Raw genomic sequence first — 26982 nt, 5'->3', positions numbered from 1 at the left:
GGAGGACTGAGCCTCTGTTTGTTCTGGCACACACTGTTTTAATAAGAGCCACCCCACCTTTTTCTTAGCATTATTGTCCATGCGCATTTTAAAATTTGCAGCACAGGGCATGTTTCAACATTCCACACATGCAGTTTGCAGCCACAAACAGCACGTGCCTGCATGTCTGGATGCGGCCAGTGATTCTCGACCCTGGGATGCCTTGCCATTCTTTCAAGGGTGCTGCAGGATGCCATGCAATGTTAGCACTGTTGGGTGGACAAAAGTAATTTACCTTGGGTGTGTCCAGATGAGTGTGCATGTGTGTTTCCCTAGGGACAAATACAAGTGGCACATAGTCCCTGGGAAATATGCCCACACATGCACTCTTGAGGTGTGACAGATATTGCCCCAAGTGGCTTTAGGGAGGCTGGATTCAGCACCTGGGCTGGCCCCAGTAGCCTTGCCTGGTGTCCTGGGGCAGGAGTGGTGGCGATCTATACATGTGGAACCTGGCTGGCAGCCACAGTGTGGCTCTTACCAGCCATGTTTCAGTTTCAGGCAGCACATGCTGCAGCCCCATGTGCTGCCCTGGTTTTTTTTTCCATGTTTTTTCAGATACTAGTATTTTTTTTTAGATACTTGGAGAACTGCTAGTCTAACTAAATTCCCTTGTGGCTAAGAAATTTAGCCAGATTTATACCAATATGCAGCCTAGGTCAGAACCTGATTGTTTATCACTACTTTTTCCTATTATTACCCATGCAATGAAGCAGACATGGTATTTTAAGAATCTGTCAGTGAAGTAATTTTTGACACACGTCCACAGATGCAATATACATAAAAAAAAATTCATAAGAAGTCTCTGTGGCGGGCCAGTAAGGGGAGCTCCTGTGTTGAGTCTCCCACTTCATTACGCCCATCCACCTTCTGGACACCACGTGTCTCTCCAGGGGAGCCTGAGCCCTGGCAGACTCGCTTTCAAGCCCCACTGCAGAGTCCAGGGGTAAAGTGTGTTGCCACCACCCTGGGAAGGGACTGTCTAGGTCCTGTGTCCTTGGGGGTCTACAGGTACTTGATCCAATACAAGAATTGGGGCACCTCCCCAAGTTGGGGGACAAGAAAAAGATAGTTTCCCTTAGTCCGCAAACCCAAGGGGCCTCCTAGGCATAATTAAACCCACCCCTCAATAAGTCTCCTACACCAGTCACAAAGGAGAACTTTATTGCTCCTGACAGGATGAGGTAGAATAGGGTAAGAGGTAGAGCATTATCAAGGGATTACCAGTGAGCAAAACACTCTGGCTGATGCAGCCGCTTGATACGCAAATGCATCACTGTGAGTTGAATAGCTCTTTAGAAACACTTGCAAGTATCATTCAGAAGATGGTAGAGATCTGGCTCAGAGAGTTCCAGAGAGAGAGAGCAATTCAGGTGGATCAGACTCTCTCCCTGTGTCCAGATGCTTGTGCCATGCTGGAAAAATGGCTTCTTCCTCCTTCTTCATCTTGGACCAGGCCCTTATATAGCCTTTCTGACCTCAGCAGCCCAGTCTGATAGAAGTCAACAGTGTTGGCAACTAGCCAACCAATTTAAAAAGCATCACTGGTTAACTGGGCAGATGAGCAGGGGCTTTTCCCTCCCCCCACTCAGGTGACCAGAGGGGCCACACCCTAGGCACCAGGCTTTTGTCACATAGGCAGGAAGGAAAATCCTTCCTCCCTTAGGAATTCAACCCCAGTGTCCCAAGCTGACAGGGACAGGTTCCTGGAGAAAGACATGGACAGTGGCATTTCTGCCACAGTCTCTCTCTCTTTTTTTTAATCAGAATTCTACTTTGGCCCTTTAACTCTCCAAAAGAACTTTGACAGCTTAGTTCTGTTATAGTCTCAGAGATCCACATGCTTTGATGAACATAAAGCAAGATGATTCTCTGCAGGGGACTTATAATAGTAAATTACTGTTATCATTCAAATATTCAGATACCAATTATTTACAATGATTGATAGATAGACCAATTTCAGTCCTTTGGCCTCAAAGGAAATACTTGTTTCTCTCATGCTTGCCACAATTTCCAGGCTCAAGATGACAGGGGTCTCTTCTACTGGCATAATTTGTCTCTAGAGACACGATTTCTCATTCATCTTGTCCTCTTCTTGGGCAGAAAGAATACTAAATGATATGTTTGTCTTGTCCTGTATTAAGGGAATCGTACGCTTTTTATGTAGTATTTTGGTGTATCAAATTGATGTCTAATGGTTTCATACAAAATTGTGTAGACCAGTGATTCTCAACCACAGTGCCTTGGGACCCCAAAATGCTGTGAGATCCTTTGAAGAGTGCAGCAGGGTGCCATGCAATATTGGCACTTTTATAGATGTATAAACACTTGGACACAATTTGGAGGGTAAACTCAGAAATTTCAAACATGAATCCATAGTGTTAAAAACAGTCTGACATGTTGTGGCTGCTGAGTTCATTGCAACAGAATCGCTTTATTGTTTTTCCATTAAAAAAATCTACGTGAAAGCAAAGAACTGACATTTTTGAGGGATGCCTTGAGTCTAACAAAGAGGCCACTGAATCCAAAAGGGTTGAGAACCACTGCTCTAGACATAAATCAACTACTAATCAATGATCAGATATAGATCTAGATTTGTATAAGATCACTAGGCACTTCCCCTCAGAAATGGACACAACAATAACTATTTTCCACCCCTGCCAACAGGGAAGGGATAAGATTAAAAAATTATTCAGTTCTATATTTTTTAATATAAAGTGTGAAGATGTAGCAGGATTTGAAAAAGCTGTAGCAGGAAATCAAAGTCAAATCTGTCTTTTGTAAGTGAGGGTAATTATTCTTATATTATAGGGCAGTAAGTAGTACCAATGTTTCTTGCTGACACAAAAGCCGGGTTTCATGCCAATAAACCATTTTATGCCATTTAAAATATTTAAAAAGGTAAAAACCACACCATTAAGGTGCTGAGGTTCTCCCCACCCTCCTTTACGCCCGCAAAACCTGAACCATCTACCCGCATCATGGCAAGAAATTAAACCACTTCCACTCTGCTGCCTGCTAAAGATGCAGTGGCATGACAAGATCCCAGACATTGAGGTACTCAGAAGTTCAGCTCTCCCCATTATTCATACTCTACTGAAACTGGCACAGCTGAGATGGGCTGGCCACCTTTCAAGAAAGCCTGACACTCACCTGCCAAAGAAAGTCTTCTACGGTGAACTGTCAAATGGAGTATGCTTTTGCAGTGCACAAAAGAAGCAGTACAAGGACATCCTAAAGAGGTCCCTAAAGAGTTTTGGTGTTGACCCAGGGTCGTGGGAGCAAATCACTTGTGACTGTCCATCTGAATCCAGACCGGAGCACTGGCCTTTAAACAGCAATGCATGGCAGAAGCAATGAAGAAACATGTGGCCAGGAAAACAAAAGCCTCTTGTACCCAATCCTCATTGCTCTCCTGCCGCTGCTGCAGCAGATTGTTCAAGGTGAAGATCGGGCTTATAAGCCACCTATGTACCCACACAACCTAGCCTCCACCCCCTCTTTTCTCTTTTTGTTTCCTTTTTCCTTTCTCTCTCCTTACTCTTTTCTCCCTCCCTTTTTTCTTTTCCTCTTCTTTTCTCTCATCTTTCCCCCCCTGCTGGATGCAGTTGTTTTCACCCACGAAGGACAACACCACCAGGTTCTGGGGTACAGGAATTTAACAGGACTTTTAAAAAAGCATAAACTGAACTCAGAAACAACTGAGAGCAGAATATAAATTATACTAAAGAAGGTAGGAATTGGACTAACCAATTGCAGAGAAATAAATATGAAGAACAAAGATACTTTGTTTTTTTAGAAAAATTCCTGAAAACTTTAGAAGTATACTTCTCATAAGACCTGTATGCCGTCTATTCACTATAAATGAATGATTATTAAATGAGGAGAATTAGAACAGAATAGACCTCTATACTTTAGTAGGAGTCACCATAAGGGGATTCTAGTAAAAAGGTATTTCTCATGTGAAATCCTAACATTCACAGAAATCTTGCATCGTATTAACAGAAAATTGAAATTAAGAAGCAACATAAAGTGCCAGATCTGAGATCTAAAAACCATATGAAATAGCAAGAATATGCAAGATTTCCTTTAAAAAACTGTTCCTGAAGTTTGGAAGGTCCCTTCTTCTTAAAGAAAGAAACTACAGGGATCTTTACAATGAGATTACAGATTGCCACCTCAGTTAAGAGGAAATAACAAACTGAATATAATTAAGACTATTATGTTATAATACTTGGAGAATTCTATGACAATGACCAAAATGATTTCAGTAATGAAAAATTTGCCTGACCAAATTCTTAGACTTGGTGAAAAATAAATTAAAATAGGTAACCTTAACCAGCATAATATAACAATAGACTTTTAATGAGGAAGCATAAGGACAATGGTAGTTATGGATCAAAGTCCTGCCAAATTTGGTTTAGTATTTGTAGTGAACAGCCATTTATCAGACTGGTAGAGAGGTAGCCTGGAAGCCAATAATGGGCTTTAAAAAATTCTAGTAATGATTTGAAAGCAAAAAGTGTGGTGACTAGACCAAATATGCTAACAATAAGTGTTTGGGTTAGCACTAAATAAGGATTGTGGAGAAACTCTAGATGGATTTAAACAGATTAAGACTTGGGCACCAGACTCAACTTCAAATTTAACTTTGGCAGAAATACAGTACTCACAAAATTGATGAAACTCTTATTATGAATAATCCTTGGAATAAAAAATATGAGCTACTGTAAATCCCTAAATGAAGCCGTCTGCTCAGTAATAAGAAAGAAATATAAAGCTTGGATATCTAAAACACAGAAATTAATACAAAAACGATATTCTATAACAAAGAAAAGAACTCTGTTGGTCAGTCTTCATCACAAATGTGAGGTACTAATTTTATGAGCTGCAAGGATTTTGGGGGTGATATATTTTATTGAACAACTACATGGCTGGAATAAAGTTGGACAAGTTTCTGAATGCAAGGCATTCTTCCTCAGGTTACATGTGCAAATTTTACCCATTCAAATTTCAGAGAGAAAGTCAAGACTTAACTTCTATCTAGCTATAGGCCTGCTCATTCAGCTCTGATTTTTTTTTAATTTGCTTAATATAAAAGTGTTCCTTTGAAAGGTATGAGGGGAGAGCACTTAATATGAAATATATACCTTTTCGTGTCTCCCGAGGAGATTCCCTGGAAAGAATCATTAACAAGCATCCAGCTCTCTGCAGTGTAATGTGTGAATGTCAGACACTGAAGTCTGTTCCAGTCTTTACTGTGCCAAATTATTAGTTTTACTTTTTCATCAGTGCCACAGCTGTATATGGCACTTTGCAGTCTAATAAGAAATGACAGGTTTCTGCTCAAGGAGCTGACAATCTAAATTAGACAAAATGCAGCAAAGTATGACAAATGAAGGTAGAAAGGTAGAAGGTAGAAAGTGTATAGGAAATAGAAAAGCTACAAAAATAAAACATGAAACCTTTGTTACACATGCAATTAGTACTTTCTGTATACACAAACGTTTTAGAGACAGTTCCTTTATACAACATGTATGTTAACATACTAGGTAGAATAAGCAGAACTGTGCAGCTGTATAGTACTAGAAGGCTAACTGAAAGAAACAAGGTTCTTATGGATATTTTTCAGATACTTCAAAATAAATGTAGATCTATGGGATTTTTTCAGTGGCTAGATTCATCTAGACTTTCATTTTCATGACATGATCTTTGCAAATCTGGGAACTTGCACTAGAAGTCTAGAAAGCACATACAAGGGGTAATACTTAAAAAAAAGTGTGTTCTATTAGTAATGTAATTTTTGTTGTACAATAGTGTCATCCAGCTGTCAAAAAAGTGGAACACCTTAAATGTAATAGCAATTTCTAGATCAGACCTCTATAGTTTTCTAAATCAAATGTGTCTAAAGTAAAAAATGTCTTCAAGGCTGAAATCCTACTAATTCAAGAACTATTTTTATAACTTGTTGACTCCACTGAAAACAGGATTGGGGATGCACCCTTAATGATCTTGAACTTTGCTTACATAGAGGTCCTTGCACATTTCTCTGGTACTGTTAAGGGAAAAGGGGCTTTGGTGAAAATGAGAATCACCCCTTTAGTTCTCTTTTAGAAGGACACAATTTATAGCTGACATCAATCTAAGTAAGATATGCAATGTAAGCTCTGGTATAACAAGGAAACAATCCTTTGTTTTTGGTCATGAGCTTAAGCTTTCACACACAACACATATTAGTGTAAAAAAGTCCAAATGCATATGTATAAGGTTCTATGATTCTCTTTCATATGTCACCAGTCTTTAGCATTAAAGAGAACCAAAAACTTTACTTGTAACAAGGAATTCTTTGGAAAGAATTTAGCTGTCAGAATGAAAAAAGATGGAAAGAGTTGCATTTGAAATGAGATATATAAAGCAGCAGGATTTCATACTCCAAAGGTTCAAACATGACACAGGTAAGGAAAAGTGGTGGCATGTTCTCATTTAAAGGGGATAAAATCATTAAAAGGATCTTGTAGGACACACCTTATTGATTACTAAGTGATGGTAAGACATGAAGATAACTTCAAGAAGTCAGTCCCAAACTCAGTAAAATGCAAAAGGATGTAGTATAGTAGTTATTGAAGCCATAATAGCAGATAGAACATTCCCAAAAACAAAGTAGAGATGACAAATAACACAAGCCTGACAGGGGCACTGTGGAAGACATTATCAACAGTGAAACCTATCAAACAGAAAGTGGGGCAGAAGACCTCAGTGTCATAGCCAAGGCTTGCATCCATAGATGCTTCTCTAGCAAATCCCAGGATGTCATCCTCCCGCTGTACTCGGCCTTGGTGAGGCTGCAGCTGGAGTACTGTATCTAATTCTGGGCTTCACAATTCAGGAAGCATGTGGAAAAGCTTGAGAGAGTCCAGAGGAGAGCCACGTGCATGATCAGAGGGCAGGAGAATAGGCCTTATGAAGAGAGGCTGAGAGCCATGCGGCTTTTCAGCCTGGAAAAGCACAGGGTCAGGGGAGACCTGGTGGCCACCTATAAGTACATCAGGGGTGCACATCAGGATTTGGGAGAACATCTGTTCACCAGAGCACCCCAAGGGATGACAAGGACCAATGATCACCATATCCTGCAAGACTGTTTTAGGCTGGACATAAGGAAAAACTTATTTACTGTATGAGCCCCCAAGGCCTGGAATAGGCTCCCTCCAGAGGTGGTGAAAGCATTTACTCTGGACTCCTTTAAGAAGCATTTGGATGCTTATCTTGCTGGAATCCTTTGACCCCACCTGACTTCCTGCCCTTGGAGCAGGGGACTGGACTTGATCTCCCAAGGTCATTTCCAGCCCTAATGTCTATGAAATCTATGAAAGAAGAGCAATTAAATGTATATGAGAACAACAGATGAAGGGAAAAATCTGCATTAACCAGATGCTTTTGGGTGGCCACAAGAGGTCACTCTTTGGACTGCTGTGCTAGTGATGATGAGGACAGAACCCTGTTTGGCCGGGGCAAAGAAGTCCACATGCAGTATATGCAAGGATCAACAATTACCATTATGAAGAAGCCCTTCTGCCACCCTTAAAGAAAGTACATTCTTGTATTCTCTTTCCTTCAAGAGGCCAGGAGGAAAGGGAGGGAGGGAAGATAAGAGAATGCAGGAAAACAAGAGAATAGAAGAGTGATTCTCAGCCAGGCAGCTACAGAACTCTGGGGTGCTTTGAGATCCTTTCAAGGGTGCTGCAGGTTGTCATGCAAAGTTAATATTGCTAGGTGTGCAGACATGATTCACAAGACCAGCCCAGTTCTTCGCAACAGAAAAAAATACTCTATTATTTTTCTGTAGCAAACAAACAAACAAACAACCCACTGTAAAAGATAGTATTTTTCAAGGAGTATCTTGACTCTAAAAAGAATAGAAAGAAATGAGAGGGTTTTTTGGGAGTTGTGGGGGGGTAGTTTTTTAAAACTTTATTATAAAAACAAAAGCAAAAGGTGAAAGTGAAAAGGTGTGTACCTTCTCATGGGCCAAACATAGGGGTGCACCAATAAAGATCTTTTTGGCCAATACTGATGGCCAATTATTAATCAGCCATATCTGCCAATACCAATCTGGTTGCCAATATGCAGCCCAGCAGCTTGGAGAGCAGCATCTGGCCAGTAAGTCTGTTGGGGAAAGGGGCATGGTGGGGTCAGATCAAGGACCCCATAGTGAGGGAGGAAATGAGGCTGGGGCAGGGGCTGAGGCAGAGGCAGGCGTTGCCCAGCCAGGGCAGGGCAGGGTGCAGGGCAGAGCCACAGGAGGCTCATCCAGGGGGTGGGATGGGATGTGGGGGCAGCTCCTGGCTGCTGCACACACCCCTGGGGAAGGCATGGGTGATGTGTGCACCCCAGATTTGTGTATGGGGAGAGGGCAGGTTGCCTGCTGTGGACTCAGAGCTGTGGGCTGCGCTGACCTCTTTCCAGCAGGCCTGTGCTGAGGGTGGGTGGGGGCAGGGCTGGGGTGGCACTGGGAGCAGGGGCTACAGTGAATTTTGGAGTAGCTGTTTGGGTTGAAGTGGCTTTTGGAGTAGCTGTAAGGGCTGTACCCAACCCCATAGTCCCCCCCTCCCAGCACTGCCACTGCCTGCTCCACCCGTCTGTCCAAAGCACAGCCCCAGCCCAGCCCCACCTCACCAGGAATAAGCCAGTGCAGCCCTGGCCCCAAGCCTGCAGCAGGCAGCCTGCCCTCACTGTGTGCACTAATCCAGGGGGCACATACCCCCCATGCTTTCCCCACAGGCATGTGCGGTGGCTGGAAGATGCCGCCCCGTCCCACGTGCCCCCTGGATGAGTCACCTGCAGGTCTGTCCTGTGCCCCACCCCATCTGGACAGTGCCTGCCCCAGCCCCACTCCTTCCCTCACTGCGGGAGTCTTGATCTGCCCCCACTCACACATCACCCTTCCTCCCTCCACAGACTTACCAGCCAGATGCTGCTCTCCAAGCTGCCGGGCTGCATTCCTGGGCTGTGTGCATGCATGCAGCTGTGTGCATGCATGCAGCATTTATTGGTGACATTATTGGCTACACCAGCCAAAAAAAAGCCAATTGTTAATGTCAATTTTCCTGTTATCAGTACCAATGTGATATGGACTGTTATATCAGTGCACCTCTAGCCAAGGATGAAACACCTGTTGGCAACAAACCATCTGTATAACCAGATATTGAAACCCACTCCCCACCAATGCCATTCATGCAGTTACACACTGAGATCTAGCTGTCCATATTCCACCTTGCAAAGTGCCCACTCAGTGGCCCAGTGTGAACTGGTCTTCATTGTTTTGGAAGGCAGTATGCAAGCCCAAATGTGACATGTGCCTGGAACAAGAAACAAAAGGTTTGGAAGGCATCATGTGTGATGGTTTTTGCAGCTTTTCAGGGTTGCTATCTTGACCTGGCCCAGCAAGATATTGGCTAAGTATACTCCACTCCCCTCAGATGCTCATATGGGATACAGAAGAGGGGGCAAGATAGGGGAGGAAAGTTTGATTTTTGTAAGGAACAGTGATACTATTACATGTTCTCAGTAGCAAAAGTAGTCTTACAATGAAGGCAAGGGAAAGACTGGCAGAAATACTGTTTAGCAACAGGAAGAGAAAAAGAATAAAACATAAAACAAGCAAATCATAGTTGTACTTGAGGTGAGGCTTCCACAAACTTTCAAGTGCATTACAGCATAAAAGCAGAGAACCAACACTGAAGTTAATCAGTTGTCCTGGCAAACTGCAGCAGAACGCATAGAATCACAGAAAATGAGGGTTGGAAGGGACCTCAGGAGGTCAATTAGTTCAACCCCCTGCTGAAAGCAGGACCATCTCCAACCAGATCATTCCAGCCAAGGATTTGTCAATCCAGGCCTTAAAAACCTCCAAGGAGGAGATTCCTCCACCTCTCTGGATAACCCATTCCAATGCTTCACCACTCTTCTAGTGAGAAAATTTTTCCTAATATCCAACCTAAATTTCCCTTGCTGCAACTTGAGATTGTTACCCCCTGTTCTGTAATCTGTCACCACTAAGAACAGTCTAGCTCCAATCCCTTTGGAACCACGTCAGGTAGTTGAAGGCTGCTATTAAATTCCCCCTCAGCCTTCTCTTCTCCAGACAAGATAAGCCCAGTTCCCTCAGCCTCTCCTCAGAAGATATGAGCCCCAGCCCTCGAAACATTTTCATTGCCCTCTTCTGGACTCTCTCCAATTTGTCCACATCTTTTCTGTAGTGGGACGCCCAAAACTAGACACATTACTCCAGATGTGGCCTCACCAGTGCTGAATAGAGGGGAAGAATCACTTCCCTTGATCTGCTGCAAACTCACCTACCAATGCAGCCCAGTATGCCATTAGCCTTCTTTGCAACGAGGGCACATTGTTGGCTCATATTAAGCTTACTGTCCACTATAATCCACAGGTCTTTTTCTGTAGAGCTGCTGCTTAGCTAGTCAGCCCCCAGCCTGTAGCAGTGCATGGGACTGCTCTGTCCTAAGCCCATGACTGCACTTGTACCTTTTGAGCCTTTTGGGATTCCTTTTGATCCAATCCCATTTGAGATCTCTAAATCCTAGCCCTTCCCTCCAGTATCTACTACTTCCCTAGCTTGGTGTCATCTGCATATTTTCTGAGGGTGTACTCTATGCCATCTTCCAGGTCATTGATGATGATATTAAACAAGATCAGTCTCAGGACAGATTCCCTTGATACCAGCTGCCAACAAAACATCAAAACCATTGATTTTGAGCCCTTTGAGCCCAATAATCTATCCACCTTACAGTCCACTCATCCAACATACTTCCTTAGCTTCATAGCCTCATAGTTACATAGTAACCATAGCCTCAAATGACAAGCAGGGAGGTAAGGGGTTTTGGGGATATAAATAATGTGGGTTAATCCATTGGATAAATCTAATGGAGGAATAAATGGCAACTACAAGCATGAGGTGGTGGTGTGAGAAAAGGAATGCAGAGATTATCAGAGCAACATTCTAATAAAAGCCTTGTCTGTGTGTGTGTCTGTCTGCCTGTAACACTCTGGGCCAACTGTGCACATGCTGCTGAGAGGGTGGGTGCAGGTTAGCTTGCCTGGGGGATGGAGGCACAATTTTGCGCCGGGGTTCATGTGAACGGGCAGACGTAGGCAGGGGCCAAGGGAGCCACTGTGCCATGCCTTCCCTAAACAACAACCGGTGGGGGGGGTAACGGGGAAGGGCAGGTTGCAGCAGCCACCACCGCCACTGCTGGAAGGGCTGGGGGGACTGGGGCTGCACCAGGCTGTTCCTGGTAGAGGGGAACACATTCCCCCCCTGCCAAGCTCCCTTGTACCATGCCCCTGCACAAGCCGCCAGACTCCAATTACCTCTGGCCTGGCCTGGCCACAGCGCCATTCACAATGAATGGGGCCCCTGGCTGCACTGGACTGTGGGACACTCAGACCCCAGTGGCTCCTGCAGAGGCGGTGCCAGGGAGCCAAGCAGGAGGTATGTGGCTCCTGGGCTGTGCACAGGGCAGGCGCAGCTGCAGCTGCGAGTCCCACCACTAAGCAGGCCAGGCAGCGAGGCACATGTGTGGTGTGTGGCTGGGTGGGTGTGGCGTTGCATGGGGACATTGTGTGTGGAGCTGCATGTGGGTGTGCAGCTGGGTGTGTACAGCATGCAACTGCGCGTGCATGTGTGGGTTGTGCCTGGGTTTGTACAGCATGTGGCTGGATGTGTGCGTGGCAGGTGGCTGTGTGTGTGCAGCATGTGGCAAGTGACTGGGTGTGTGTAGCAGGTGGCTGGGTTTAGCATGTGGCTGAATCTGTGGGTGGGTGTGTGGTGGGTGGCTGGGTGCATGTCTGAGGTCTGTGGGGGTGGGGTATGAGACCAGACACAGAGCGGGTGAGGGGGATGCACATGGCTGGATGTAGCACTGTGGCAGCACAGGGTGGTGGTGCTCCGTCTCCACCATGTGCCCATCATTCTTGATGGGCGCTTAGCTAGTGTAGGTAAAAAGCAGAGTTCCCGGTTTTCCCTGACAAAAAAAAAGAAAAAAAATTCACAAATTCTCTGATAAAAACCCCCAATCTGTGATTAAAATAAGAGTTTCTCTCCCCCTGCCAAAAGCCCCCTGCCCCCCACCCCCTCCAACCCTGCTGGTGCCCCTCACCCCCCACCGACAGCACCTGCTTCCCCAGCCCTGCAAGAAGGGGCTCCTAGATGTCAGAGTTACATGGCCAGGGATTCGAGTCCACAGCCCCCTGCCTTTGGCAGGAAGTGGCAGCTGCTGCAGAAGATCAGAGCCTGCCCCCCCCCCCATCTACTGCAGTGGGAGGTTGCTCCACAGCATACACTCCCACAGGGCTGAGTGAACCCATGCTCCCCATATCTGTATGTGGGGTGGGAGCTGAGCACAACCTCTATGGGCTCCTACCCTGCTGCCTTCCCCCAGGGCCTCTGCATCCCAGTGTGTGTGACCCAGCACTGCAAGGAACAGCAAAGCTTCACAGGAAGGTGCCTGCACTAGGCTCCATGCTCTCCTGGCCATGTGTTCTGCCTGCACACCTGCAGCAGCGGACTTACAAGGTGGTGCTGAGTGCAGGGCATGGAGAAAGCAGCCCCTTGCTTGCTCCATGCCCAGTGCCCCACGCTGCAGCTGCTTGCAGCCTGCCTGTGCCTGCTCCAGACAGCCCTGCAGGGGCTGTGAGCATGTGCAGTGCAAGCCAGGCAGTGGGCAAGGGCCACTTTTCTCCATATAGGGAGGCGGGGGGAGGGAAGGAGCGGCCCCTCCCACACCCAGTGCCCCATGCTGCAGGTGCATGCAGCCCTGAGTGGGCACAGGCAGCCCCATACAGGCTGCAAGCACCTGCAGTGCAGGGGGTCAAGGAGAGTCGGCTTCCCCACCTGTTTCTTTCCCTGCCTGGGGTCCCCACCCCTCCCTTACATGAGCTTCCGGTGCCAGGGCAGCTCAGAAACCCTGGCTGGGGCTTCCAGCTGGGGGCACGGCTAAGTGGGCTCTGCTGTTGTTGGAGCCCACCAGGCGTCCCCTGGGTCAAATGACAGGAACTAAGGGCAGAGAAATATTCATTTTCTACTTTTTTGGGGGGGCCGTGGGCCCCATAGAATGGTCTCGCAGGCCGCATCCAGCCCCGGCCATATTTTGCCCACCCCTGATACAGACAAAGCAAAAAACTCATCTTACCCCAGAGAGGTTAAACTAGTATCTTGGGTAAAGTTATAGTCACAATTTTTTAAAATTTAATAAAATAAAATGCCTAGCTTTTCATCTCCACATATACACAGTACAAGCACAACATTAAGATCAACAAGTCAGTACAAAGCAGTGCAGGTACATAATCAGTATGGCATCTCTATTGACTTCAAGATCTTCTCTCTTTCTTCTGCAGTAGGCATATCTGGTTTCACACCATCTCTCCTCCTTTGCAGCATAATGTTCTGCTGAAAATAGAAGAAATAGAGTATGAGAATACACACAGTTTCTCAGAAGTCTCAGTCTCTGAAAATCAGCAGCTACTGAAAGGGCTTCTCAGAAGAAGTACTTTTTATATCAGAAGCCAGGTATGTAAATCTGATTAGCTGATAACAACTAAGTGAACCGGCATTTAAAAAAGTTAAGATGATCACCTTACTGTTTCAGTAGACACTGAAATTAAATACTGTTCACAAACTACAGAATTCCTTTGGCACAATGTTAGATTAATGCATACTTGTAAGGTCCACAAGAAGTACTGACCAAGCATGATTTGAAAAAGCCTTTCGTTGATGCCTTTTCTCTTTTACTGATAGGGTAGAAGGGGAGATATTCTCATCTGCAGATTGTCCAAATGTACAAGGTTTCCTGCAATATCTCCAACAAAGGTGGGGGAGGGGAAGGAATTCAGAACAAGAGTTCACAGTAGGACACTCCAGAAGGATTTTAAAAAGGAAATTCTGTGTTTTTGTTTTAGTATCCATGTGAAACTGGTATCGGGGTATTTTGTTAGTAATAAGATTTGGACAATACCAGAGGAGAACTGGAGTATTTAAACAGCAGCAGCGGGCCATCAGGGCACTCAGTCAGCTGCAGGCAGAGCTCCCGTTGGGCTACATGTGGCATACCAAGCTGGCCCGGTCTGCTGACACATCTTCAGTCAGGACTGGGCTGGCTCCTGCTGCCACCCAGGGCTCCTGGAACTACAGGCAAGAGTCGCATGCCATTGGGCTGGGCTGGCTCCTGCCTCCATGTGGAGCTGGTCCAGCCTGACGACAGACCACGTGGAGGCAGGAGGCAATCCAGGCCAATGGCATATGGCTCCTCCCTACAGTGCAGAAACAAGCGTAGTCTTGTGCAAGACTTCACTGCCTGTCCGCTGCGATATCTAGGCTCCGGCAAACCAGGCTGGCTCCATGTGCCATGTGTAGCCCCCAGGTCCTGGGAAGCACCATGCATTACCAGGGGGTCTCTGCCTACAGTGGGCATGCTGCTGGCTGATGCAAATGGTAGTGGGGACTGTGCACCATGGGGGGAGGAAAGAAGGCACGGAGAAGAGGAGGGAATGGAGGAGGTGTGTGGCATCCTGCCCCCACATAATCCACCCACAAGCCCCATATGTATCCTCCCACACCCTTCCCCTAGCCTCCCAAATCTCACACCCTGCATGCCCAGCTGCTAGATGGGACAGGTCCTGCTGACAGAAGCACACAGCAGTTGGGCTTGCAGCCATTGCTCACACCAGTGCTGGGACATGTGGAGGTGGAGGGAGAGGGATGGTGGCAGTAGGATCTATGGGTTTATGGTGATGGCTGGCGCAAAAAAGAAGTAGAGGGGGAAGGGGAACTCTGGGAAGGAGAGGCTACCAGAGCCAGGCTTGGCCTCACTAGCCTGTTTTGGGGGGCAGGGAGCCATATGCCTGCTTACTCCTCCCCGCACTGCACAGTATTCACCGGAGACAGCAGTGGCCGCCACCAGCATTGGGCCCTCAGTGCACTCAGTCTGCTGCAGGGACAGCCTTGCAGCAGTGTCACCCAAGACCCAGAGGCTATGTAGCATACAGAACCAGCTTGGAAGGGAAGGGACTTGCCCAGCTTAGTCCCTGAACCCCAGTCAAGGGCTTCCCAGGAAGGGCACAGGGAACAGAACAGTAAGGGCTTGCACTGCTCAAAAGCACAAAGCAGCAGGTAGGACAGCTGCAGTTGGACCCATGTCCTAGTGCTGGGAAAGAGGCTGCCAGGAAGGAATGGCAGGCAAGCAGGGGCTGAGCACTGCTCACACCAGAAGCAAATACCAGAGTGTATAGATATTTAGAATTTATTTTATTACATGATAAAAAGGTACTGGTAGGCTTCCAAATTACTTTAAAATTTAAATACATCAATAAAACATTGCCCAAACTGACTGATTGATCAATCTCTCTCATGGAGTTTCATTTTAATTGCAGGAGGAACAAGGATATTCCATGTTTAAAAAGAGAATTTGGGGGGGAAGGGAGTGGGTTTTTTTTTTGGTTTTTTTTTTTAAAAAACACAACAAATTAGTGAAGTTGCAATTTTTAAACAGAACACCAGGATCCCTGCTGGTGAGGCAAGTGGTGGGACCCAGGTAGTGGAGCCTGCCCAGAGCCAACACCAGGGAACCAGATGGAATGTAGATGAGGTGGTTGAACTCCAGGCCATTAAGGGCTAAAAGGACAAGCTTCAACGGTTTGAAGTGGGCCACCACAATGAGCACATCTTCTGGGCAACAGCTGCCTAGATGTCTTCTGGTGCCCCTGCTCTGCCAGGACAGCAGCGCTGCACAAAGGCCAACTGTGCAGCCATGGCCCACTGGCAGCTGGCCCAGATGTGCAGATGGCTCTGCTATAGTGCCCATACTACAGTCCAGGCAGCTGTGCAGTCCCCATTCGAGTCCAGCAGTCATGCAGCCATGAGACTGCAGAACCAAGGGGGCAGATGCTGTTGCAGGTGGCAGCAGCCTCCACTGCCACAGCACACACAAGGTGCAAGGATCACTCAGGGTTAGGGATGTTTCAGCAGTCCAGCTGGCACAAGGGGCTAATGCCCCCAGATACCAACTGGCTGGGCCTCAGAAGCTCCTGAAGGCAAGTAGCCCTGAGCTACTTGCAACAGCAGCTTTGTATAGTGCTGGGGACAGCACAGGTGCTAGACCCAGCCGTCAGCCAGGGGGGAGCAAGGCTTCTGGGAGAAGCTTGGCAGGGTCTGTTTACTTTAAGTAGCACAATTTGTCCCAAATCCAAAGAGCATGTTCAGGCACATGTACTGAGGCACAAAATTTGTGCTGCTGCTCCAAACACCTGTGCCTGCATGTGTGGATGTGACCTACAAAGGGGTTTAACTCTACCCACTTAGATATGCATATATTTAATTAAAGCAGTACAAGATTTATATCTTATTACTTTACCACCTAAAAAGTTATGCTAATCATTTTTCATACCTACACAAGTGCTAAACACGTAAAGTAAAAACCACAAAGTACTTGGTAAAAATGCATTAAAGTAGAAACACGAAAAATGTCAATATATGTTAGTAAATAGACTACTGGAATTGTATGTAGTTCAAGCAGGCTAAACCATGTTCAGCTTGGTTCTAAATGTAAAAAATCGTAACAAAATATTGTTATACTAATTAGAACATTACGTCATTACCACTATCTATAGTAATGCATCATGTAGCATGTAATACTAGACTGTTACAGTTTATACTATATACACTGCACATAGTAATATAATTTTATATAAATTATACATGATTTATTAGATCAACAATAGGAGAATACATCTGTTAAAGTAAAAATATTATACTTAAAATGGAGTTGATTCTACTTGACCCTACTTACCCAAAATTTTCTGCAGTTTTTGTATTTTATAAAATAATTGGTACACATATCCTTTTTGTAGTTATTGTCATCCATGCATTTTCTAGAGGCATCCATTTCCTTTAATATGGGAGATACATTTATTTCCATCGGCTCTCAAGTGTGATGTGTTATACTTTTTTACTGTCCTCCCCACAGCTTTCTAAGGAGTCCCTAAAGTACTTATAAATACAAAATAAAAAGATAGGTGGCCAACTGAATGCTCTACTTAACAGCTGGAGCAAGGAAACTTTGTAACAAGGACATTCAGGGTAAACCTCTACTTTTCCTAAAAGAACCGAGTCTTAAGCAATGACTTCACCATGCAGACATTTTTTTTTTTGCAATTCTTTCTAAAGACTGACCCCATTTAAACCCTGCTTTAAGAGGTACAGGAATACATCTTACTGGGATTCAACTCTTCCCTCCCCCGCCCCAATTTTGACTACAACCATTTCAAAACAGACTACCACTATGTTACTTTCCCTTCCTGAAGAGCAATTTGTTCCTGAATTTACAGTTTTAAGAGCAACTTTCAACTATTTCTGATATGCTTCTCCTAGAAGTGAGTAAATTGTAATACAAATTCTGCTCCCAGGATCAAATATATGGGGAGCTTTCACTTTTCGAAGTTATACATATCCAAGCAGTATGGCAACTGAACCACCTTACCACTATACATGGATTTGTATCTTGGTCTCTATATCGTCGCGCATGTTTGGACATCCTAAGATTTCTTCTTACTGCAAACGAGAGAGAGAGAAAGAGAGAGAGAGAGATGTTTATTGCATCTGAGCTAGAAGTGCCGTTAGTGTTAAGACTCTGATTGTCTGCGCTTGCATTTAAGTGCAAACACTAAAATAGCACAGAACTAGCAGATTTTAAATACTACTACTACTGCACATGATCTTAGGTGATGGAACCAGGAGCACAAGACTGCTGGTCTAAGCAGAATGATGCTCTCCATGGGCAACATGCAGTTCTCCAGAAGAACATTTTATATTCCCCTACTGACACAACATGGCTCAGATCCATTTTAGGCTTGACAGGATTCAATTTAAAAATCAATTTCACGTGACACTCAGATGGAAAAAGTGTTTCTGTCTGTAATAATCAAAAAATTTACATGAAGACTTGAAATCTAGGACAGACAAGGAAGTTTGTGCAGGAGCTGGGGGCTATGCTGGTACTGGGAGAGTGGGGGAGGGCAGGTAGCAGCAAGGAGTCCAGAGCATTGGCCACTCATTCTACCCAAATCCCAGCCAGACCAGGGACCAAACTCCTACAGAGCCTAGCCCCTCCATGATTGGTGCAGGGGCTGGGCTCTCCATGACTTTGGCCCCTACTCCAATTACAGAGGGGTCAAACTCCTGCAGAGTCAGCCAGGCCCTAACATGATCAGAGCAGAGGCCAAGCTTCTGTGAAGCCTTATCCAGCCCCTCCATAATCAGGGCGGAGCAAAAGTCCTGCAGAGGTGAGGCTTCGTGGGTGTTTGACCCCTGTACCAGCTGGGGACCTAGGCAGAGCAAGTGGCCAGCAGCACTGGGCTTCCTGCTGGTACTAGCTCTGTCCCTCCAACTTTCCCTCCCAGCATAGCCTTACCAGAATGGCCTCCAGCTCCTGCAGCTGCGTGCGCACCAAACTCCTGCAGAGCTCTGTAGTTCTGAATTCCAGGAGTTACTGCTTTATCAGCGAGGACTGCTACATAAAAGGGATGTTTTTTGATTTATAGACATTTAATTTTAGTACCAAGTTGTCTGCTCCCAACACCTCTAGTTTTGCACAAGCCTGAAAATTAAAAGTTGATAAAAATAAAATAAATGCTTAAAAACAAGCACTGATATTAGTAGAAATAACAATTTCTGCCAAGTCCACTAGAATTCCCTTTTTGCAACAAACAGCCCTATATAGTGTAGTGCCAAGCTACCTGCTAGTTACTCATATTGGTAAATAAGAGGGTATTCTTGCTGAGGAAGTGGACCTGGCCAGGATGTTTATACTATGACAATCCCTACCTGCTGTAACAGCCCATAAGCACTATTCCCAACAAGTATATATTAGAGAAGTCTTCCAACTCTTCTCCTGCACATCAGTGGTGAGCCTAGCATTTGCTTGACACAGGATTTGGGAAAGCCACATGCATACAAACTCCTCCCAACTTGTGCTAACCCATTCTTCTTTTCCAGACCCCAAGCTAAGCATCCATAAGATTGAACACTGTGTACACAGTTGTATACACTTGCTACTTGAAATGGCTCTCTCACCAAATAGGAATAGGCTTAGCACCTCTAAAGTCTCCATTATGCCTAAAATTTTTTATTTATTTTTTTTAAACAATAAGTGTGATGCTCTGCTTATTAAAACAAGCAACTAAAGTATTGTTAAATTGCTAGACCAGTGTAAAATAAAGACAACTAGTTTAATTTTGAGACAGAGTTCCCCATTTGGTCTACAACTGCTAGATTTACTGCAAGCCAAATTAGAGACTTAAAAATACTTTTTTACTATTGACTTGAATAGAATGTATTTACGCTCTATAGATTCATCTCACTTTATGTTAGCAAGATCCTTCTTACTGTTTTTATCACTGCAAAGTCAGTTCAGCTACAGGAGACAGATACTTGTATTGCATGTTGCATATTAGCTGTATTAATTTAACTGCTGGGCCAAATGCTGACACTAAGGGCAAAAATGGGCATCCTTCAGCCTTCCTTACACCTCCCCTCCCAAGTTAAAACACAATAGACAATTTTGCACAAGAGAAACAGCATCTTGCACTTGGTCGTAAGACTGGAGAGCATCACAAATGGAACATCTTTTACTTAAGTTTGAAATAAACAAACTTACAATTAACTTGTCAAAAATAAAGTAAAATAAAAGAGAACCCCAACTCTTAATACTACCTCTCTCAAACAAATTTAAAAGCATCACATTATATAGCTCTCTCAGCATTTAAACACACATTGGCAATTAACATCATAAGAAAGTAGAACTTGTGAGGTCTCTTCCAGCTCATCTAGGGTCAGCCTGCTGCTAAAGGCATGATTGTCTCCAAGTCATCCCAGCTAAGTCTCCACCTAACCTGCACTAGAAAGTTCCTAGGAATGGAGATATGACAGCTTCTCTAGCTATCCTGTTCCAGTCTTTGACCACCCTTATTCTTTTACTGAATTAAAAGAATTCATCTTTGTAGTGAGCCTGAATATGTAGTTACATTGTGTTTCTGAATATTCAGTTTCTTTGCCAGCATTGGTGCCCCCCTCAAAAAAAGAGTCAGGCTGATCCACAGAAATTGAAACATATGCTAGTAAACCAACAATCAATAAAGACCAAAGCTGCAGACATGAGATTTCAGAAGTTTGCCAAAGCATTAGATGCAACTAAAGGCACTGCAATACTTTTAGAAGAAAATGATAAAGTGCCTGGTGGACATTAAGTGCTAACGGGGATGACTCCATGGCACACTGGGGTTCCCTAGCCCTGATGGCAGAAACTGGAAAGCTGTAGTAGCACACTGATCTGGGCTAAACAGCTCAGCTTCTCAGCAGCAGCAGTGATTGCAGGACCTGGTTTTGCTAGAACACATGGCAGGCCATGTTTTGCCTAGCTCTAACTACATAGCACCTTTTCACAAGAAAAAAAAGTTACCTTTTGGTGGAAAAGTCTGTTACAAGGGCAGAGAAAAAGCAGACTCTGCATGTGCTAGCACAAATGCCTGTCACTACACCATGGATTTTAGCTCTGAAACCAATACTGGTGTTATCCATCCAATTCAAGGAACAATACAAAGAACTCCGCAGAGGATTTACTACCGATCACCAACATTTAACAAACCATTTTTATTTGGTTTTGTTCCTATACAGCTGCAGAGTGACTTGGTTTAGGATGGGCAGATACTAAAGAACACCAACCCACATGGAAAAGAGTCTAGTGGATGGGACCATGAGAAACCTCTGCTGCTAGAGAAAGATCCCCCAAGTACTCAAAAACATTTCACAGGCTTTGAAGGACATGCTGCTCACAGTCCCGTGCAACCCCTCACTTAACTGGCCAGTAGCAGGGGAAGGAATTTTCCTCAATGACACATTTTGTGCTTTCAGGTACCAAGCTAAGGGCTCACCCATCCTACAGCACCATTTCTCAACCCACTGGTCACGACCCCCGAAAAAGTGAGTTGCCAGAATACATGAAAGGCTCATGAACAAACCTGAAAAACAGATTCTCTTCTAGAGAAGAAAAACGTGGGCAGCCGTGGCTTTTCCTTCGGGGGCTGACAGGTCCAGCCTGCGAGCGGCAGCACACACTGGGGGCAGCCGGTGGGGACCAGCTCCCCGTATTGACAAACGGGTACCGGAACAAGGAAAGCGGGGAACCGCCGGCCTAGAGCTGTCCGCCGCACGAGCCGCCAGCCAGGCGGAGCAGGCCTAGCAGCAGCCAGCACAGTCTCCCGCCAGCCGCTCTCCTGTGCCCGGGCGGCCACCTGGCCCGGCCTCCCCAGCCCAAGCTACTCGGGGGGACCCCGGCGGAAGGGAGAGCGGGAGGGGGAGGTGCCGGTGGCCGGGCCAGCGGCGCGCACTCACCTCGGGGCGGGGCGGGGCGGGAGCCGTCCGCAATTCGAAAGACGTCAGCGGCAGCGGGCAGCGCGCTTATGTAGGGCGCAGCCTACCCCGCTCCTAGCCCCCGCGGCGCCGGCCCGCCCCGCCGCCGCCGCAGCCGCCCCCGCCCCCTCCCGGGCCGCGCTGAGTGGCAGGGCCGCGCCGGCCAATGCCCACACCGCCGCGCCCGCCCCAGGCCTGAGCGGCGGCGGCGGGCGCCAACGGGGCGGGCGGCTGGGGTGGCGGGAGGCGCGGGCGGGGCGCGGCCGCGGGGCTGAGTGACGGCGGGCGACGGCCAACCGGCGGCGGGCGGCGGGCGGGGGTGGGCGCGGCGCGCGCCGCAGGCTGGGCTGCACCGCAGCGCATACACTACAATGGCTGCTGGCAGGACGGGAAAGCAAACAATTCGCAGGCCCGCCGCGTCCAGCCCGAGCGATGTGGGGGAGAGCGCAGGGGAGCCGCGCAGCGCCGTGAGGGGCGGCCGCGGGGCGCGGAGGGGATGCTGAGGCGCCCGCGGTGAGTCCCGCCGCGGCCGCGGGGGGCGGCGGGGGAGGGGGCGCGCGGCGCCGGGCTGGAGCTGGAGCGGGCGACTCTCCGGGTGATTTAAATGGTGACGGGGGAGGCCCAGCCCGGCCCGGTTGCGGGTCCCCGCGCGCCTGCGGCTGGGGGGTCCTCGCTGTGCAGGGCAGCAGCTGCCGCCCGCGATGCGCGGGTCGCGGTCGGGGGTGGGGGGGTCGCTCTCAGGGAGGGCGGGTAGCGGGTTCCCCCCCTCCCCGCCTAGCCCCGCTCCGCTGAGGGGGGAAAGTGCGAGCAAAACTTTCCCCTTTCTTCTTTCCACCTTCTCAGCCCCCCCCCCTCCCCTCTCCTCCCCTCCCTGCAGCGTTGTGCTGTGAATACAGTGACAGCAGCAAGAGGCAGCGGAAGACATTAGAGCCCGCGGCTCCCAGCGCGCGCACACACATACACGCACACACACACACGCACACGCACTCACAGAGGCAAAAAAAAAAATTAGGGGAAAAAATTAATATAAATTCCCCCGCGCCTTGCAGACGGCCCGATTTCGCCCAGAAATGTGCCCCACCGTCCCCTCGGCCCGCAGGGTCGGCCCCGAGCCCCCCGCTCCCGCTTGGGGGGGCAGGAGAGGCTCTTTTGGGGCGCTCCCCCCTCCCCCTCCGGCTCCCAGGACAAAAGTTTTTTTTTTCCCCCCTTCCTTTCCCCCTCTTAAGAAAGAAACGAATTCGCCTGCTCTGCCCCTGCCCCTGCCCGCGGCCCGGGAGCTTTTCCTTCCCCCGGACTGGGAGGAAAGTGTGAACTCGAGCGAGGGCTGAGAGCTCCTTGCATTGGGGAGGGGGGTTTTGCTAACTGAAAGCAGGAGAGATCCGGAGAGAGAGAGAGAGAGAGCGAGCGAGCGAGCAGGGACAGCTTGTTGTCAGTATCATAAACAACCAAAATGGAGGGAGAACTGAGGCATATAACAAAATAAAAAGGAGAAAAAAATTCCTAAAAAATCCCTAAAAATCGGGGCTGCTCCCCCTTTTCTCCCTTAAGGTAACAGGATGGAACCCACCTCCTTGTACACCCGTTTGGAGGTTTCAGGGAGCAAGGAGTTAATCAATATTCTTTTATTTTTTGGGGGGTGATTCCTTTTATTTTTTTTTATTTTTTGGAAGGGTGAAAAAGCCTCTTCTCGCTCACCACCGACAATGAGAAACTGTGAAAATCTTTTTCAGGAGAGGAGGGTAGGGGGAGAGGGTAGTGCAGAACTTTGCAGAACTTTGGGGTAATGTGGAGTGATCCTAGATAAGATAAATGTTGTATTTACTACTTTACAACTTCCTTTTCAATGCTCTTGGTATGCCAGGGTTTTTAAATTTTCTTTCTCTCTCTCTCTTTTTTTTTTGGCTGGAATGCAATACTTTTGTAGTGTCACTTTCCTGATCTAATTAGGATGTGTGAAGCAGAGAGTAAACCTTTCCGGTTTATGATGCACATTTTCACTGCCTTTGATTTCAAATTTTCCTGGTGGCTCCCACCTCTGTTGGATTCCTCGGAGTAGTGTGGGGTTGAGGTAATGCTCCATAGAGAGAGCCTTAGAGCAAGGGCACCTCTTCTGTGGATGGCTTGTGATTTCACTGGCATGCTTGGTTCACCTGCTTGGGTTCCCTGAAGAATGCAGTCTGCGCCTTCACCTTTTATTTATATAAAATAATTGATGCCTTGTCTTGCATCCCTTTGAAATTAATGGGAAAGTGCTGCTGATGTTGGCTCCACATGGGATCAGGGACATTTTACAGAGAGAGCTTCTCTTTTCTTTATAGGGATCATCACTTCTCCAGTACCTCTGTCGAAAGCAGAGGGGTGGTTCAGGCATTTTTTAATGTGGAGACATGAAATCGACCTTTGTGCAATAAATTCATGCATCATAAGAGGGGCAGATGCGCAAATGTGCTGGGATCAAGGCATTTCTTTTGTGCATAGCAGGTCTTTAGGGAAGTTTTCTAAGGGTGTTAATATGCTCTTTTAGAGTTGAATTTGGAATGGATGTTATACAGATGAAACTGTCTAACTGTTAATATTAAAGCATAGTGCTGGTCTGTTAGTTTTGATTTCTTTGAAAGGAGACCTATGTATGCAACAAAATTTCACAGCCATTTTGTGAAGATTAAGTGCATCGTTTTCACATTGAGTGACTTCAGTTTCATTGGGGATGTGTAATTGGGTCTGTTGAATTGCATGTGCTTTTCTATTTAAAACTTGTTGACAGTTCAGAAAGGTTTCGAAAATAATTTTAACTGGCCCAGCTAGTGACATTTTATAAGTGTACATTAGCTCTGTGATTCTAGCATCCTTTGAATAAAATGCCTGTGGTTTTGTTAGAAAGTTGTCATAACTACAGTCAAGCTTTGTGGGTGTACATGCACGTGTGTCTGTGTATAGGTTTGTACTTGAGGCTGGCATGTTGGTTGGTACAAGTTTTATGCAGTTTCCTCACCTTGTAAATGTTTAACTATCATGATAATGATATCATCATGTGTTATCTCCTCTTTAAGTATTTTAATTTTTAGTAAAATATCTAATTTTTTAGAAATACTTAGTACTGCTTCTTCATGGAGTAATTAGGTACCTTTATAGAGGCATTATCACATTTTTCTTGAAACAGTCTGATTGTGTGGACTTAATATTTAATTCAACATTAAAACTTAAATAACAGGTATGAAAGAGACATGAGAGAGAGCTTCCCAGAAAGTTTGGTATTTCAGTGTATGCATTCTTTTGACCTACAGATACTGTATGTGAATTATGATACTCCCCTCTGTTTAATAGCCTGGGTTTACAAATGATCTGTACTTTCTATATAAGTGTGACTATAGAAAATATTGGACAGCAGTTGTTAACTAGGATAGTCCTGTACTAACAGAGTTTGGGAAAAATCATGATGTTTCTGATGAATCAGTTTTAAAAATTAAATCACATCAAGTTATTCCTGTGGAGAAGAAAATTCATTAAGAAGAAGGATTAATCACCAAGTATTAAGAAATGAAATTATACAATTTTTTTTTTAATCAAAATTATCATTCCATGTCTTGGATGTTTCTAAAGTTAACAGAAGAATTCCAAATTAGAAGCAAGTCTCCAGACACTTCTTGTAAAGAAAGTCGGTGTAACTTTTAATCAAAAAGAAAACATTAGAAATTACTTGAAGCATGCTGTTTGTTTTAGAAAAGAAATGCATGGGAAAAATAATACTTAGTTACTTCTACAGAAGTAATTTTAATAAACTAATAATGCTATTGAAAATATTTTTAAACAATCTTCAACAAATACTGCATTTGGCAACTAGTAGGCGGTGTTCAGTGTACTACAACATTTTTACTTATTTTTGAAACTCACAATGATTTCTTATCATTCTGATTCTAGGCACAGGCATTGTTCAGAACATCACCTGTGGTATAATAGGTACTGGGTATCTTTATTGACTTGCCTGCTTGTTATAAAGAAAATCCAGTATACTCGGGTATGGTGTAAAATTCAGGAGACAGAGCAAAGAGGCTAGGCTAGTCTCTTAGGATTTAACACTCAACTGACTTTAATTTTCCCATGTAAGTAATAATAGCAGAAAAGGGATCCGTTACCTTCTAGCATTCCTTTTAACCTAACCTAAGTTGCTTTGTTTTTTTTGTTAAGAAGGATACTCAGTTCTCAGAGTTATAGGCTGTGATTGTTAGAATTAATAGAGATTCTTAGGGGTAGTGAAGTTTTTCAGATTACATTTTTTCTAGTATAAATGGCTTTGATATGTCATTTGCAAATCTATGAATCAAAAATCTTTAGGCACCTAAGGAAACAAATGTTTATAAACTATTATTGGTAAAGTTGTTCTAGCTTTTATAAGTAACATCCTATCTAGAATTTTGTAATAGTATTATAAGTATTTTGTAGACATTTGTCAGTCGTGTTGGATGAAGTTTGCAAATGTTCTATTAATTGAGTTGGAAGCAGTTCAACAAATGTCAGGCTCCAAATTAATTTACACACCTTAAATTATACTTGATTACTTTGTCTAAATATGCTTTTTGGTGAGAACTTTTATTTAGTAAATTAACTTGAAAAATGACTTTTCCTACACAGATTTTTGACAATGAAACTACATTTTTTTAAGTTTTAACTTTATCTAATACAAAATGCAGTCACTTTTAATGGTCATTCATCTCCTGAGCTAGTTAGTCAAAATGGTGCCCTTCAGTCTCCTCCTTTCAGTGTAATGCAAATCTTTTAAAATTAATGGGTAAAAGTGAATGCTCATGTTCTAAATAAACCACTGTTATAGTTGCTTAAAATTATTTTACTAAAAGATCTGTTTTATTTTGCGATTTAAAACCTAGGCTTTTTATTTTGTACCCGTGTCTCAGATATTTAAAACTAGCTTTTGTGATTAGAGGGGGACCTTTAGGAAGCAGTCCTGAACAAGTTAATGTACCAACCAAAGCCTAATATTTTTGCGAAGTGTAAAACATGTTAAAACACCTTAAAATGTCCTCAGATGCATGGAAGTGTTAAAAGGAACTAGCAGTCATCTTCACTGTAGTGTTAGAGTATTTTTTAAAGTCATATTCACTTTTCATTTTCACTACTGTTGATAAAAATATGGAATATCTGCTCAGTGAGCTGCTAGCCATCTTTAATTAATTACCAAGTGTTTAGCTAATCTTAAAGAATTATTTTTAAAATAATCCCAGTAATAGTGATGTAATTATGTAATTTTTACATTGATTGGATGTAACATACATTTGATAAAGTTCTAATACATGGCTGAAAACTTTTCATTTACCCGCACATTCTGATAATGAAGAATGTGTATTTTTCTTATCAGAAAAAAACCCACATCTAGAACTTACAATTGTATCTTGAGTTATAAGTTGTATGTAGTTGTGACTGGAACTTTTAAACGCCTTCTATCAGGCAGTTACCTA

The 26982-nt window shown here is 45.1% G+C and overlaps 2 protein-coding genes across 15 annotated transcripts in view; one reads left to right on the top strand and one right to left on the bottom strand.

The window, feature by feature from the left end:
• Nucleotides 1-13272: 13272 nt before the first annotated feature.
• CHCHD7 (coiled-coil-helix-coiled-coil-helix domain containing 7) lies at nt 13273-21874 on the bottom strand. Of its 4 annotated transcripts, none has more exons than XM_090040007.1 (4): nt 21494-21631; nt 17586-17656; nt 16896-16994; nt 13273-13501 (listed from the first exon to the last, which is right to left on the bottom strand). In XM_090040007.1, the coding sequence occupies exons 2-4, from the start codon at nt 17637-17639 to the stop codon at nt 13400-13402; spliced, it is 255 nt and encodes an 84-aa protein (XP_089896133.1). In that variant the 5' UTR covers nt 17640-17656; nt 21494-21631; the 3' UTR covers nt 13273-13399. The 4 variants fall into 4 exon arrangements, 3 of the variants coding, with proteins under 3 accessions (XP_089896133.1, XP_089896132.1, XP_089896134.1); XM_090040006.1 differs by lacking the exon at nt 21494-21631 and adding an exon at nt 21121-21487; XR_016441429.1 differs by lacking the exon at nt 16896-16994 and having other exon boundaries at nt 21494-21874.
• Nucleotides 21865-26982, top strand: part of PLAG1 (PLAG1 zinc finger) — a 73296-nt gene continuing 68178 nt past the window's right edge. For 5 of the 11 annotated variants that reach the window (XM_090039994.1, XM_090039992.1, XM_090039997.1 and 2 more), the window contains exon 1: nt 21865-22024. The gene's annotated coding sequence lies outside the window, so the exon portion shown is untranslated. The remainder of the gene's footprint in view (nt 22025-26982) is intronic. The other 6 variants (XM_090040001.1, XM_090040000.1, XM_090040002.1 and 3 more) reach the window with 3 other exon arrangements.

The sequence above is a fragment of the Crocodylus siamensis genome, chromosome 3 (genome assembly GCF_052110815.1).
Source record: "Crocodylus siamensis isolate JL-2025a chromosome 3, ASM5211081v1, whole genome shotgun sequence".
Classification (NCBI taxonomy): domain Eukaryota; kingdom Metazoa; phylum Chordata; order Crocodylia; family Crocodylidae; genus Crocodylus; species Crocodylus siamensis.
This window is presented reverse-complemented; position numbering and strand designations above follow the sequence as displayed.